The 13,927-nt window shown below is 39.3% G+C and overlaps 1 protein-coding gene across 10 annotated transcripts in view; it reads left to right on the forward strand.

The window, feature by feature from the left end:
* Positions 1-13,927, forward strand: part of vps54 (VPS54 subunit of GARP complex) — a 72,966-nt gene that overhangs the window by 55,930 nt on the left and 3,109 nt on the right. For all 10 annotated transcript variants that reach the window (XM_052012258.1, XM_052012261.1, XM_052012259.1 and 7 more), the window contains 5 exons: positions 181-286; positions 2,875-2,962; positions 6,481-6,602; positions 9,377-9,457; positions 10,611-10,718. In XM_052012258.1, coding sequence (XP_051868218.1) covers positions 181-286; positions 2,875-2,962; positions 6,481-6,602; positions 9,377-9,457; positions 10,611-10,718 — 505 coding nt within the window. The remainder of the gene's footprint in view (positions 1-180; positions 287-2,874; positions 2,963-6,480; positions 6,603-9,376; positions 9,458-10,610; positions 10,719-13,927) is intronic.

Genomic DNA, 13,927 nt, shown 5'->3' on the forward strand with positions numbered 1-13,927 from the left:
CACTTAATGTTCACAGACACTACTTTGGCACTTGTACTGGATTTTAATGCATTATGTCCAGTCTAATCTATTTGTGCAAGTTCTAGTGTATTTTCTGATATAACAGCAGTCCTGTCCAACCATACTTGTAACTCTGGGAATATGGTGGTTCATAATTCTTGATTTCTTTTATCTTAACAGGACTGTTTTGCTGTTAATAAGAATAATATTTGAATACTGTCAATGTGTAGATGACATCCCTTCTATTACTACTGACATGCTCACTCGCCTCGCAGACTTATTGAAGGTACTCTTCACTGATTTGAAAGCCACTCGTTTAATAAAGTAGCCTAAATATGATGCTGCCCACATCTGATTAGCCTGTCAGCATTTTTGCAAACAGTGATGGCATGAGTAAAGTACTGGTCTTGCAAAGGAGAATCTCGAGGAGAGCTGCTGGCTTCAAAAATAGAAAAGTAAGGAAAGAAAAATGAAAACACAATTGTGTGGGAGTGTTTTAGTTTGGCCAATTATTAGGGTGCCACATGCTAATAATAATAAATGAAACAAGTGCTCAGGACATAAGAACACATAAGAAAATTGATAAATTGGTTTATTATTGTCACTTGTACTGAGGTACAGTGGAAAAACTTTGTTTTGCATGCCATCCATACAGGTCATTTCATCACATCAGTACACTGAGGTAGTACAGGGGAAAAGCAATAACAGAATACAGGATAAAGTATTACAGTTACAGAGAAAGTACAGTGAAGGTAGACAATAAGGTGCAAGGCCATGACGAGGGAGATTGTGAGGTCAGGAGTCAAAATAGGAGCAGGAGTAGGCCACCTGGCTCCTCAAGCCTGCCCCAGGCCTCAACTCCACTGTGCCTGATCCCCACAGCCCTCAATTCTCTGATCTTTCAAGAAGTTATTTACCTCCACTTTAAGTACTTCTAATGATCTCATCTCCACAGTCTTCTGGGTTAAACAATTGCAGAGTCATCACTCTCTGCACGAAGAAATTTCTATACAACTCAGTTTTAAATGACTGGCTCCTCATCTTTCCCCCTTAAGATCCAGTGTGTTTCAATAAGATAGCCCCTCATTCTTCTAGGATATTTGTAACATGAGTAGAATGCAAATTTAAAAATGTCCATTCTTTGACTATGTTAAAACTGACCTCCTGTGCCAAAAGATGATTTTCTGTTTCCTGAGATTAGTTTCCCACTGATATCTCTGGGTTGGATTGGCTATGTCAGTTTCTGTTTGGTTACACTAAGCATGTGAAACGTGCAGAACTTTTGCATTCCTTTTGCGCTTTAAAGTCTTCTTCAAAGTTGTTTATGGACTAAATTAAAATTTAAGTGAACTTGTAAGTGAAGTTTTGCAGTATTTTGCTGTAGCTTTTTTATTCAAACAGTTGAAAAACACTGTGATGCTGGAGGAACTCAGCAGGCCAGGCAGCATCTGTGGAGAAAAGCAGGCGGTCAACATTTCGGGTCAGGACCCTTCTTCAGGACTGAAGATAGGAAAAGGGGAAGCCCAATATATAGGAGGGAAAAGCAGAGCAGTGATAGGTGGACAAAAGATGGGAGGCAGGGTGGGCACAAGCTGGTGATAGGTAGATGCAGGTAAGAGATAGTGATAGGCAGGTGCGGGGAGGAGGGGAGAGCAGATCCACTGGACTGGGTCAAAGGTCAGGAGGAGAAAAGGGGGGTAGAAAAAAGAGAGTGAGGCTAGGAAAGGGAAGAAAAGAAGAGGCATGGTTGGGGTTGGGAGTGGGTGGGGTGGTCTGGGGATTACTTAAGGTGGGAGAATTCAATATTCATGCCATTAGGCTGCAAGGTTCCAAGACAGAAAATAAGATGTTGTTCCTCCAGTTTGAGCTTGGAATTCTCCTGGCAGTGGAGGAGGCCGAGGACTGACATATCAGTGATAGTGTGGGAGGGGGAGTTGAAGTGACCGGCAACGGGGAGATGCAGATCGTGGTTACGGACAGAGCGCTGGTGTTCTGTGAAACGGTCACTTAATCTGCGTTTGGTCTCACCAATGTAGAGGAGGCCACACTTGCACCGAATGCAGTAGATGATATTCAGGTCTCACCTGAAAGGACTGTTTGGGTTGGTCCCTGGATGGAGGTGATGGAGTTGGTGTAGGGATAGGTGTTGCACCTATGGTGGGGGCAGTGGAAAGTCCCCAGTGTGGGAGCAGGATGGGTTGGTGGGGGGGGGGGGGGGAACGAGTGAACTAGGGACTCGCGGAGGGAGCGGTCCCTGCAAAAGGCGGAAAGGGGTGGGGAGGAGAAGATATGCTTAGTGGTGGGGTCCTGTTGGAGATGGCAGAGGTGGCAGAGAATTATGTGTTCGATACATAGGCTGGTAGGATGAAATGTGAGGACAAGGGGGACCCTATCCCTGTTGGATCTGGGAGGGGTGGGGGTGAGAGCAGAAGTGCGGGAAATGGCAGAGATGTGGGTGCAAGCTCTCTTGACTACAGTAGGGGAGAAGCCATGATTAGTTGGACATCTTTGATTGTCCTGGAGTGGAAAGCCTCATCATGGGAGCAGATGCAGTGGAGGCGGAGAAATTGAGAAAAAGGGATAGCATCCTTGCAAGAGATGGGGGGAGGAGCTGTAATCGAGGTAGCTGTGGGCGTGTAGATAATGTTGGTGGATACTCAAACAGTTGCTATAAATACTTAGTGTTAATTATATAGGTTATTATTAATGGAATAATATCAGTGATCTGTGATCATTTTGAAGATTTCTTTGATTGTATGGCTTATGAATCATTTAGTATTGTAATTAATTTACATACAGACACTTAATGCCGTTCAGAATGTTCTAAGCAATAAATATTAAATTGAAAGCACTTAAACATCTCATCTTTTTCAGCATTTTAATTCACGAAGCTGCCAGCTTGTGCTTGGAGCCGGTGCATTACAGGTTGTTGGACTGAAAACAATAACTACCAAAAACTTAGGTAACTGAGGTTTTTGTTTTTCTAGCTTTACAACCAAGGCTTTGAAAATTCATTATTGCATCCGGATTTATTCTATTGATCGTCCGCAATAATTTTTTTTTCTTGCTGTGATTAATTCCAATTAATTCAGATCTGTTCTTTCCCTCCCATTCCAGAACCCATTGAATAATTTGGTTAAAACTATTACTCAATGGACTGACAATGGAGATTGGTTTTGATAAAGTTTCAAGAACACAAGTTTAACATAGTTAATGTAAATTCCTTGGGTAATGGCCTCAGTAAATGTGAAAGGAAAATGACAGTACTTGCAATATATTTTTCCATTTCTGGCCTGATGAGGTTTTCCAGCACATACTACGGATTGGTTGCTTTCCTGACAGCAACCAATAGATCAGAACACCTGTGTTACTGTGTATTGCACAGCTCAGCTATGTCCTCTAGTACCCTCTCTCTTTGTATAGCTTTCCCAACGCACCTTAACAGCAAATTTAAGTTTCATCTTCCATGTTTTGTTTCTATGTCCGCACACTGTAAATGATTAATTTAGTGTTAAGTATCATACATTCCTACAATTTGATTGCATAGCTCTAGGAATCTGATTCAACATTGCAACTTCCCAGTTAAAAACAATGTGGGTTAGAACCAATAAAACATTTCATTTACTAAGCTAGTGCCAAGTAATATTGACCAAATCTACATCAAATTACGTTTCTGCTTTAAACCCCAATCATGAATGCAAAGAATATTATTTTTAATATTTTGCAAATGTTTAATGCCCAAGATTGTAATGAATGTGAACTTGGAAATGTTTGTCTGGTTTCTGTCTGCCTTGTGTGTTTTGGTACAGTGCTTATGTCCCAATCAAATCATTGTTGCTTTAGTTAGATGAGCAAGACTTAACTTTGAAAGAAAGAAAGATAAATAGCAGGAAGGCTCATTTTGCTTCGTACAAGAAAAAGAAAGAATTTAAAGCAAGAGATTGCACTAAGTGTTGAATATGATACTACTGGAAGGATGGTAGTTTTACGGAATTGAGGGAAACTGGATGTAGAAACTGATTAGAAAAGAAGAAATAATTAGAGTTTAAAATAGTCTTTCAAAGTTGTTTGTGGTGCTTCATTGGGAATTTCTGGTCACTAATAAATACAATGATTTGAATGCATGGATAGGAAAGTTGTTCATATTTACAAATGATTGTAATAGCACGCATGTTAAATAGATTGGATTACCAAACGAAAATGCAAGAAGATATGGTCTTAAGACATAGCAGCAGAATTAGGTCATTTGGCCATTTGAGTCTGCTCCGCCATTCGATCATGGCTGATTTATTTTTCCCTCTCAACCCCATTCTCCTGCTTCCCCCCCGTCCTCCCCCCCCCCCCCACCCCCCTGGTAACCTTTGATGCCCTAACTAATCAAGAACCTATCAACCTCCGCCTTAGATATACCCAATGGCTTGGCCTCCACAGCCATCTGTGGCAATGAATTCCACCACCCTCTGGCTAAAGAAATTCCTCCTCATCTCTGTTCTAAAGGGACGTTCTTCTATTCTGAGGCTGTGCCCTCTGGTCCTAGACTCTACCACTACTGGAAACATCCTCTCCACGTCCACTCTATCCAGGCCTTTCAATATTCGGTAGGTTTCAATGAGAACCCCCCCTGCCTGCCCCCATCCTTCTAAACTCCAGCGAGTACAGGCCCAGAGCCATCAAACACTCCTCATCTGCTAACCCTCCAGGATCATTCTTGTAAACCTCCTCTGGACCTTCTCCAATGCCAGCACATCCTTCTTTGGATATGGAGCCCAAAACTGCTCACAATACTCTAAATGTGGTCTGACCAGCACCTTATAAAGCCTCAGCATTACATCCTTTTATATTCTAGTCCTGAATGCTAACATTGCATTTACCTTCCTTACTGCCGACTCAATCTGCAAGTTAACCTTTAGGGAATCCTGCACTAGGACTCCCAAGTCCATTTGCACCTCCGATTTCTGAATTCGCTTCCCATATAGAAAATAGTCTCTGCCCTTTATTCCTTCTACCAAAAGTGCATGACCGTACACTTCCCTACGCTGTATTCCATCTGCCACTTCTTTGCCCATTCTCCCAACCTGTCCAAGTCCTTCTGTAGACTCCCTGCATCGTCAACACTACCTGCCCCTCCGCCTATCTTTGTATCATCTGCAAACTTGGCCACAAAGCCCTCAATTCCATCATCCAGATCATTAACGTATAACGTGAAAGGTAGCAGACCCAACACTGACCCCTGCTGAACACCACTAGTCACCGGCAGCCAACCAGAAAAGGCCCCCTTTACTCCTACTCTTTGTCTTCTGCCAGTTAGCCAATCTTGCTGGTACCTTTCCTGTACTATCATGGGCTTCTATCTTGTTTAGCAGCCTCATGTGCGGCACCTTGTCAAAGGCCTTCTGAAAATCCAAGTAAATAACATACACTGACTCTTCCTCAGAGAATTCCAATAGATTAGTCAGGCAAGATTTCCCCTTAAGGAAACCATGTTGACTTCGGCCTATTTTATCATGAGCTTCCAAGTACCCTGAAACCTCATCCTTAATAATGGACCCTACCAACAGTGGACCAACCACTGAAGTCAGGCTAACTGGCCTATAATTTCTTGCCTTTTTGCCTCCCTCCCTCCTTAAAAAGTGGAGTGACATTTGTGATTTTCCAGTCCTCCAGAACCATTCCTGGCTCCAGTGATTCTTGAAAGATCACTACTATTGCCTCTATTGTTAGGATGGTTGAATGATTCAAAAACATAGCTGAGACTTGATGTCAATAAATATCAGATGATACATGTTGATTTTTAAAATAAGTTTTTTTTGCTTGGAAAACATAAAGTGACTTTGGAGAGCAGAGGGATTTAGGAGGGAGGGCTGGTGCACAAAACAATGTAGCTTTCAACTGGAGAAGGACATTGAAAGAGGTATTGGAATACAGGATATGGTTACAAGACACTTTTTAAAAAATAAAGCAAATCAAGAAGCAATAAATTTATATAAAATGCCAGTTAGGTTACAGTTGGCGTACTGTGAAAATTTTGGATCTTATGACAGTAGATAAGTTGTAGTGCAGATTCCCAAGGCTGCTGCCTTTATGAGGAATTACAAATAAAAAGAGAGAAAATCAAAATCACGGTGCTGTCTTTGAGAAGTGTTGTAAAGTTATGAAGGAACTGTTATTGAAACATTTAAAGATTTGGGATCTAGAATTAAGATTAAATGATGGACAAAAGGAGAAACTTTTCCTCTAATAATCCTGAGGAATGCATTACTTGACTGGAGCAGAGACAGTATAAGTTTTTAAGTATGGGGTAAAGGAAAGAGGAATGAAAATTATGGAAACTGAGCTGGAATGTGGTGTGACAATTTTGTTTTGTAGTAAGTGAACATCGTAGTTTGGGTGGTGCTCTCAGTTTTCATATAATTTAATGTGTCTTGTCTTCAGATGTTCATTAACATTTCTGTTAATTTTATCTTAATTTTATCTGTGTAGCTCTTGCCTCTCGTTGTTTACAGCTCATTGTGCACTACATTCCCATAATCAGAGTGCACTTTGAAGCTCGACTGCAGCCCAAGCAGTACAATATGCTGAGGCACTTTGACCACATCACTAAGGTAAAATTGTTAAGTGTTTTCTAAAGGTATTGTACTAATCTTGAGCTTTTGGAATCGGTGTTATAAATGTTTTTAAAGAGACATGTTTTTAAAAATGTTTCTACTTTAACATGTAGGATTTGTTGAAAAGTTATTTCTAGTTTTCATTTAATAAACAGATAAGAAATAAAAAATAGTGTCCCTGGGGTATTCTCACTTTTCTATTAAGTAGTTAGAATCAGGTTTATTATCACTGACCTATGTCGTGAAGTTTGTTGTTTTGCGGCGGCAGTACAGTGCAAGACATAAAAATTACTATAAGTTACAAAAATAAATAAGTAGTGCAAAAGAGGAATAATGAGGTAGTGTTGGACCGTTCAAAAATCTGATGGTGGAGGGGAAAAAGCTGTTCCTGAAACATTAAGTGTGGGTCTTCATGCTCCTGTACCTCCTCTCTGATGGTAGTAATGTGAAGAGACCATGTCCTTGGTGGTGAGGGTCCTTAATGATGGATGCTGCCTTCTTAAGACCGTAAGACATAAGAAAAGAATTAGGCCATTCGGCCTATCGAATCTGCTCCGCCATTCGATCATGGCTGATTTATTTTTTTCTCTCAACCCCATTCTCCTGCCTTCTCCCCACGACCTTTGACACCCTTACTAATCAAGAACCCATCAACTTCCGCTTTAAATATACCCAATGACGGCCTCCACAGCCGTCTGTGGCAATGAATTCCCATGGATTCACCACCCTCTGGCTAAAGAAATCCTCCTCATCTCTGTTCTAAAGCCCTTTTATTCTGAGGCTGTGCCCTCTGGTCCTAGACTCTCCACTACTGGAAATATCCTCTCCATGTCCACTCTATCCAGGCCTTTGAATATTTGGTAGGTTTCAATGAGATTTTCCCCCCCCCCCCCCCCCAATCCTTCTAAAACTCCAGCAAATACAGTCCCAGGGCCATCAAATGCTCCTCACACGTTTGTGGCACTGCCTCTTGAAGATGTCATTTGTATGTTGAGAGTAGGTCTCCACTTGGCAACAATTACCACCGTCAGCAATTCTTCCTGGGTGTCTTTTCTTTTGTTTCCACCCAACCAAACCTTTGTCCTTTGGTTCCATGTCACTTATTACTTTAGATAATATTCATTATCAGCTTTGTCTTTTTATATGCTATGTAGAGCCTTTTAATAACTAATTATTTTTCTGAATTGTAGAGCTAGTTTTCCAACCTCTTCTAATATCAATCCACCTGTGACCAGTCCTGTATAAATAAATAGATTTTGGAATTCTGTTTTTGAATGTCTTTTCTAAAACCAAAGTGCATTGAAGGTGACCTTGTGCTTTGATAAAGCTGCTTTCATAAGTATCCTCATGCTGATATATTGCTATTTCTTGAATGTTATGGCACATTTTATTGATCTATAAACAGTTCTGGAATTTTAGAGTACTTTGATAGCTTGCAGTCCGAATGAAAATGAAGGATATTCTATTTATTTGCCCACTTGTGTAACAAACAGCTTTGCAAAACTGTTGTTAACATTAGATTTGAGCCTAAAAATGTCTAAAGACATTTAAGATAACATTGAATATATTTAAAAAATTGGTGTGGTATGAACAGTTTTGGATATTATAGTAAGATGTTAAATCAGTATTGTGCAGATTCACAAGGCTGCTGCCTGTATGAAAAATTGCAAATGGTATTTGTACATTCTATTACTTGTGTGCTATGACATGTTGATCTATAATTTTAGATTAAATTCATAACCTGTATTCAGAAAGAAAATGAAAGGTATGTAAGTTATCCACCTAGTTATCCAAGAGATTTGAACTACTTTGCAAAGCTATAGTTGACTGTGGGAACTTTTAGGTTTCAGATTAAAATAAATGATTACATTCAGTGGAATCTTTGATACTTTTGGTCAAAAGTCAACTTCGTACCATACGTCACTTTTGTTCAGATGCCTGGCTTCCTTTAAGGTATATCCAATTTATATTTGGTGGCAGAAGCCTTCCATTACTGCAAAATAGCAATCTTCATTTAGCCTTTGGTCATTGCACTTGCCATCTGGAGCAGAACTCTTACTTATCCTGGCCTCCACCAATAGATCATTTTCTCATCCTCTTAAATTTCCAGTTTCTTGTGAACGTAAAAGGCAGTTTGTCTCCTGTTGCTGGTCTTTGGGGGGGGATCTTTTAAAATCTATGCAACACAATTTGATAAAAGAAATATCAATGTAATCCACCTTGAAATGAAGTTTGGGGCTGGCCAGTAGGTTGCAAAGACAAATGATGGGCAATAAAGATTTGGGGAGAGCAAAAGACATTGAAAGAAACTGTGGTGTTTTGGGAAACTGAGCAAGGAACGAAATATCCCTTTATTTGAGTACAGTAAATTGTCTCTCACATTGTGATATTTTTTCCTTCTGTGATCAAGATGGAGGCATTAATACTGATTGAGTTGTTTGTATTTAATTTCCAATACTGCAGTTTCTGATAAATTTGCTGGTAAAGGAGATGGTTAATTTCCTTCCTTCCTCCCTCCCCCTGCATCTTCTCATTCACCTCTGCTCTTTCTCTTTTCCATTGTGTTTGTAAAGGAAGTTGATGTTGTATGCTGAGTACTCTTAGTTACTGAAACCAGACATGTTAAATTTCAGCCATTTTAAATTGCCTAAATTGAGCCCAGAAATGTTAGTCAAACATTGATATGTAAAGCCAAAATTCTGCATTACATTGATGGTTCATGTATATTTGGCATATTTCGATGGAGCATAACTTTCTTTGTATTTATCAAGGATTATAATGACCACATTGCTGAGATTTTGGCAAAGCTTGTGGCAATCATGGATGGACTCTGTGATAAAACATTGTCTAAGGTAAAATTGTAAGTTTTGTTTCTCTGGGTATGCTTAGTTCTTTAAATCAACATGTACATATTCTACATGGATGGGGTTATCAAAATGTGGTCACATTATGTTTGAAGTAAGGTTTTAGTTCCTGGATGTCTGCTTCCAGACCATTACCATTACACTTTAGCCAACAAGTCTTGATTTGAATCATTGTTTTGGATGCTAAATGAAGGAACACTAGATTTTGAGAGGCAGGTAGCAAGGAGTCAAGTAGTTCCATTGGTTACCTGACCCCCACCTCTTACCCCTGTAGTGCTGTGATATGTGGAAATTAGCTTCGCAGGCTTGTGTAGAAGATGGGTGACAAGAATATCGTCTGTATGGAAGAATTCTTGATGTCGGTTCAGTGGGTTGCTATGCAAGTGACTAAGCAAATTTTTTTATGGAAAATTATTTGAATGTGGGTGTTGTTGGCAAGTCTTATTTATTGGCCGTTCTTGGTTAGAAGCTGAATGACATCTTAATAGCTGTTGTCCCACATAGAAGAAGAGGCTGAAGTAAATAGTGAAGGCAAGAAATCAGTGAAGACAGCAAAAGGAGGATTCAGTTACAAATGGATGAGAATAAGGAGACTTCTGGTACAAAGAGTGAGGACAATTGGTTTAGAGGTTTCTGAGGGTAATGTGCACTGGCTAAGGTGTGGATGACAGAATGAGAATTGTGAGAAAGCTACGCATTTGTGGATGATTTTCTACCATTCTGTAATATCATGGTCCCCGGAACTTAGAAATTTTTTTATTGTTGCGGAAGGAATGAGCAATGGTATTTTAGCAGCAGTATGTGATGTAATGCAACTGAAAAAATTGAAACTGGGGTGTGAAGAATCTCTGTGATAATTGGTGAGGAATTCAAGTATAAGGTAACCATTTAATAAAAAGACAATACGTGTTAGAAGTGAGGAAGTTAATGCACTAACTGGAATGTTATTAGATGTGATGGTCATAATGGAAGGAAATAGGAGATGTATCGCAAGATGATCTTGTAATACTGATTATCATCATTTGGTCCCAGACTTTAAAATGCAGCAACTTAATTCTTTGATGACAAGGATGTACTATGTTGAGGGAATAGTAAGTTCCCATTAAACTAATGTGCATTTATGCTTTTACTTTGTTTCCAGTATGAAGTGAAAGCACCAGTACCCTCTACCTGTTTCCGAAACATCTGTAAGCAAACATCTAAAATGCATGAAGCTATATATGACCTCTTACCCCCAGAACAAACACAGGTGGGTATTACATTTAAAAATAAATAGGAAAAATGCCAATTGAAGCAGCCAATAAAGTATGCATTATCTTTCTGGAGAAATGAATGAATGATCTCTATATCATTTCCGAGTGTACGGAATTCAGATGCTATCGTCATCCAATGGTTCATTTTGGACGACAAAAAAATAAGCTCTTTTACTGTTCCCGATAAAAGTGGTGAAGCTGCAATTGTTGTTCAGTGGCTAATTATACTGTCTGGTTTGATACTGAGCCACATAGGCTGCAATGTCTGAACTTCTGTTTGTTGAGAGAGCCATCTAAGCCAGACAGGCAGTTAGTTTTGGATCAGGGTGAGGAAGAGGTCAACCAAATTTCTACCATCTGATTGCATTCAGGAATCGAAGTAGCAAGATTCAAAAATCAAGAGCAATGTTAGCTGTGACTTTGGCCATGGTTATATTTTGTCCCAGACACAAAGCTAAGTCATGCTGCCCAGGAATGCAGCATGTGGATTAGGTTCCAGAAGGTGACGAATCATGGGGACCTGTACCTAGCATAAGTCATTATCTTTTGGTGATGAGGTAAGAGATGGTTCAATCGTGTGCTGGTGAACACAACACAATGCCTCTCTTGGCATTGGCATATTGTCCATAATAAATTGAGTAACAGGCAGATTTGTATTAACATTGGATGGTATTAACTGGAGATACAATGTTCTCTATTTATTGATATAAATGATGCTAAAATCTAGTGCTCTGATATTAGAATTTGATATATTCAGTCATGTCAAGTTTATTGTCATGTGCACAAGTACGGTGAGGTACAGGTACAATGAAAAACATGCTTGCAGCAACATCACAGGCACGTAGATTCAGACGACACACAGAACATAATTTATACATAAATGATACATTTTCCAAGACATGGAAGGAGAAAAGGAATGTACAAAACATTAGTGTAAAAACATGAATTTATATTTTTAATTTTTATCTTATGTGAGATACTTATTGTATCGTGACAAATTTAGGTCATGGGGAAGGATTATAGTTAATATATTTATATTCTGCTCTAGCAGTAACTTATATTTTGACCTCGTAGGATGACTTGCATTTGTGCAAACTGCAATCATGCTTATATCCTGCAGACATTTTAGAATATAATGTATGGAGACTGAGCTGCAAGTGATTTCTCTGCATTGCTGTTCATAGTTTATATCTTTTGTTGAGAAAGAAACTTGAAGAATGGGCATATAATTAATTTCAATAGGTAACTGAAGCAATTGCACTGGCAAAATTGAGGAAAAATAGGATAAAAATTTAATCGAACAGTCGGATGTTGTAGAAAGGTAAATATACACACATCACAAAGTTGAAATGGAAGCCAAAAGTCCACACAAAAAAAAACAAATTTAACTATAGGGTTTGTACCTACATAATCTGTCTCATTCCCTAAACATCCCTTTTTTTTCTCTTCAAACCTTTTCTAAAGAACTCTATTTTCCAATTCATCATTTCAAAATTTCAACAACTTTTTAAACTTACCTTTTCACTCCTACCTTCATCCCTAATGGCCCTTAGGAAGAATATTTGACATATCATCTGGTCCGGCCTATCATGAGTCGCGATCCACCAAGGTGGCTGGACTTTTAATTGCCTCCTCATTTAGGGGGTAATTAGTGGTGGACTATAAACGCTAGTATTGTTGGCTGTGTCCGTGCCCTGTGATTTATTATTTTAATAATAGCTAAAAAGGGTTGTTTCTTGGTCTGAGTTTTCAGCAAGCACATCTATAAAGATTGACATTACAATCATAGCATTACAAGCAGTACCCTGGTGATCTCTTACTAGCGTTTCAGTGTCTGCATGACAGAGTTATTGATCATTCAGGCTGTTGGCCCATGCTGCCTCTTAAAGAACCATCCAACTCAGCCAACTTTCCTGCTGTTCTCCCCACCCTTAGCCCTGCAAACATCTGTTCAAGCATATATCCAGTTACCTTTTGAAAGTTATCTTTGAATCCTCTTCCAACATCCAAACTTTCTACCTTGGAAGTATACATCAGGTTCGTGTGGGCTCACCCCATCAGATTCCCTCCTAGCAACTTAAAATTAACGTTTTTCACTTTCCTGGTTCTGATGAAAGGCCTTTGACCTGGAACCCTATTCTGCTTCTCTTTTCAGTTGCTGCCTGACCTGCTGAATGTTTCCACTATTTTTATTTTTTATTGTAATTCCCTTGCTTTTATATGATGTGCATCATGTTACAAAATCAGGTTTCTAATTTTTTTTAAGCCTCTCCACTTTATCTGCCTTTTTCAAAGATTTGTGAGCACCTTCATTTTTCTCAGTTCCTGCACTTTACCTGATAATTAAGTGTAGAAGGTACCTAGTGGAGTATTGTTCAGGTACATCCCGTGTAAATGAAGGTCATGTTTTATCTCAATTCATCACAGCTGAATGGTATTGTTGTAGAATTGCACAGCACAGAAATGAGCCCTTTCAAACCACCTCGTCCATGCTGACTGTGGTGCCTATCTACACTAATCCCAATTGCCTGCATTAATCCTGTCTGCCTCTGCGTCAATCTCTGTATCCTATCCAAGAACCTAACCAAAAGCCTTTTAAACTTTGTGCGTGTATCTGTCTCCACTACCTCCTCTGGCAGATCATTCCATATATTCATCTCCGTGTGTGGAAAAACTTCCCCATCAGATCTCCTTTAAATTTCTCCCCTCTGACTTTAAACTTGTGCCCTCTAGTTCTAGACTTCCCTGTACAATCAATTTTGTACATTTGTAACATGGCGTTCAAACTCTTATGTATCCTTTAGACAACCTTCTTCACTATTCACACCTCCACCTATTCTTGTCTCTGCGAACTCACCAACCAGACCACCTACAATCTCATCCAGCTGTTGTACAATAATGGTGTAGAAATCTCAAGGCACTGAGAAATCAATTCATTCAAATATTGCACCTCAGGTGTACTAATAGTTGTTTGTAGTTGTACTTATTACCAAATAATTACAGAATACTATGTTATAATTTATATTGCCTTTCCATGGCCATTCGTTATCAGCATTAATATGTTCATTTAAAAATCAAAGAATCAGTGTTTTGTGTTCAGCATAACAAAGGTCAGTTGGAAATGTATCACTGTGGGAATTTGCGATCAGGTCCCATTATACAGGTTCTCTGGAAACTGAATGTTGTACTCGTGGAAGGGAAAAGT

This window comes from Pristis pectinata, chromosome 3 (genome assembly GCF_009764475.1).
Source record: "Pristis pectinata isolate sPriPec2 chromosome 3, sPriPec2.1.pri, whole genome shotgun sequence".
NCBI lineage: Eukaryota > Metazoa > Chordata > Chondrichthyes > Rhinopristiformes > Pristidae > Pristis > Pristis pectinata.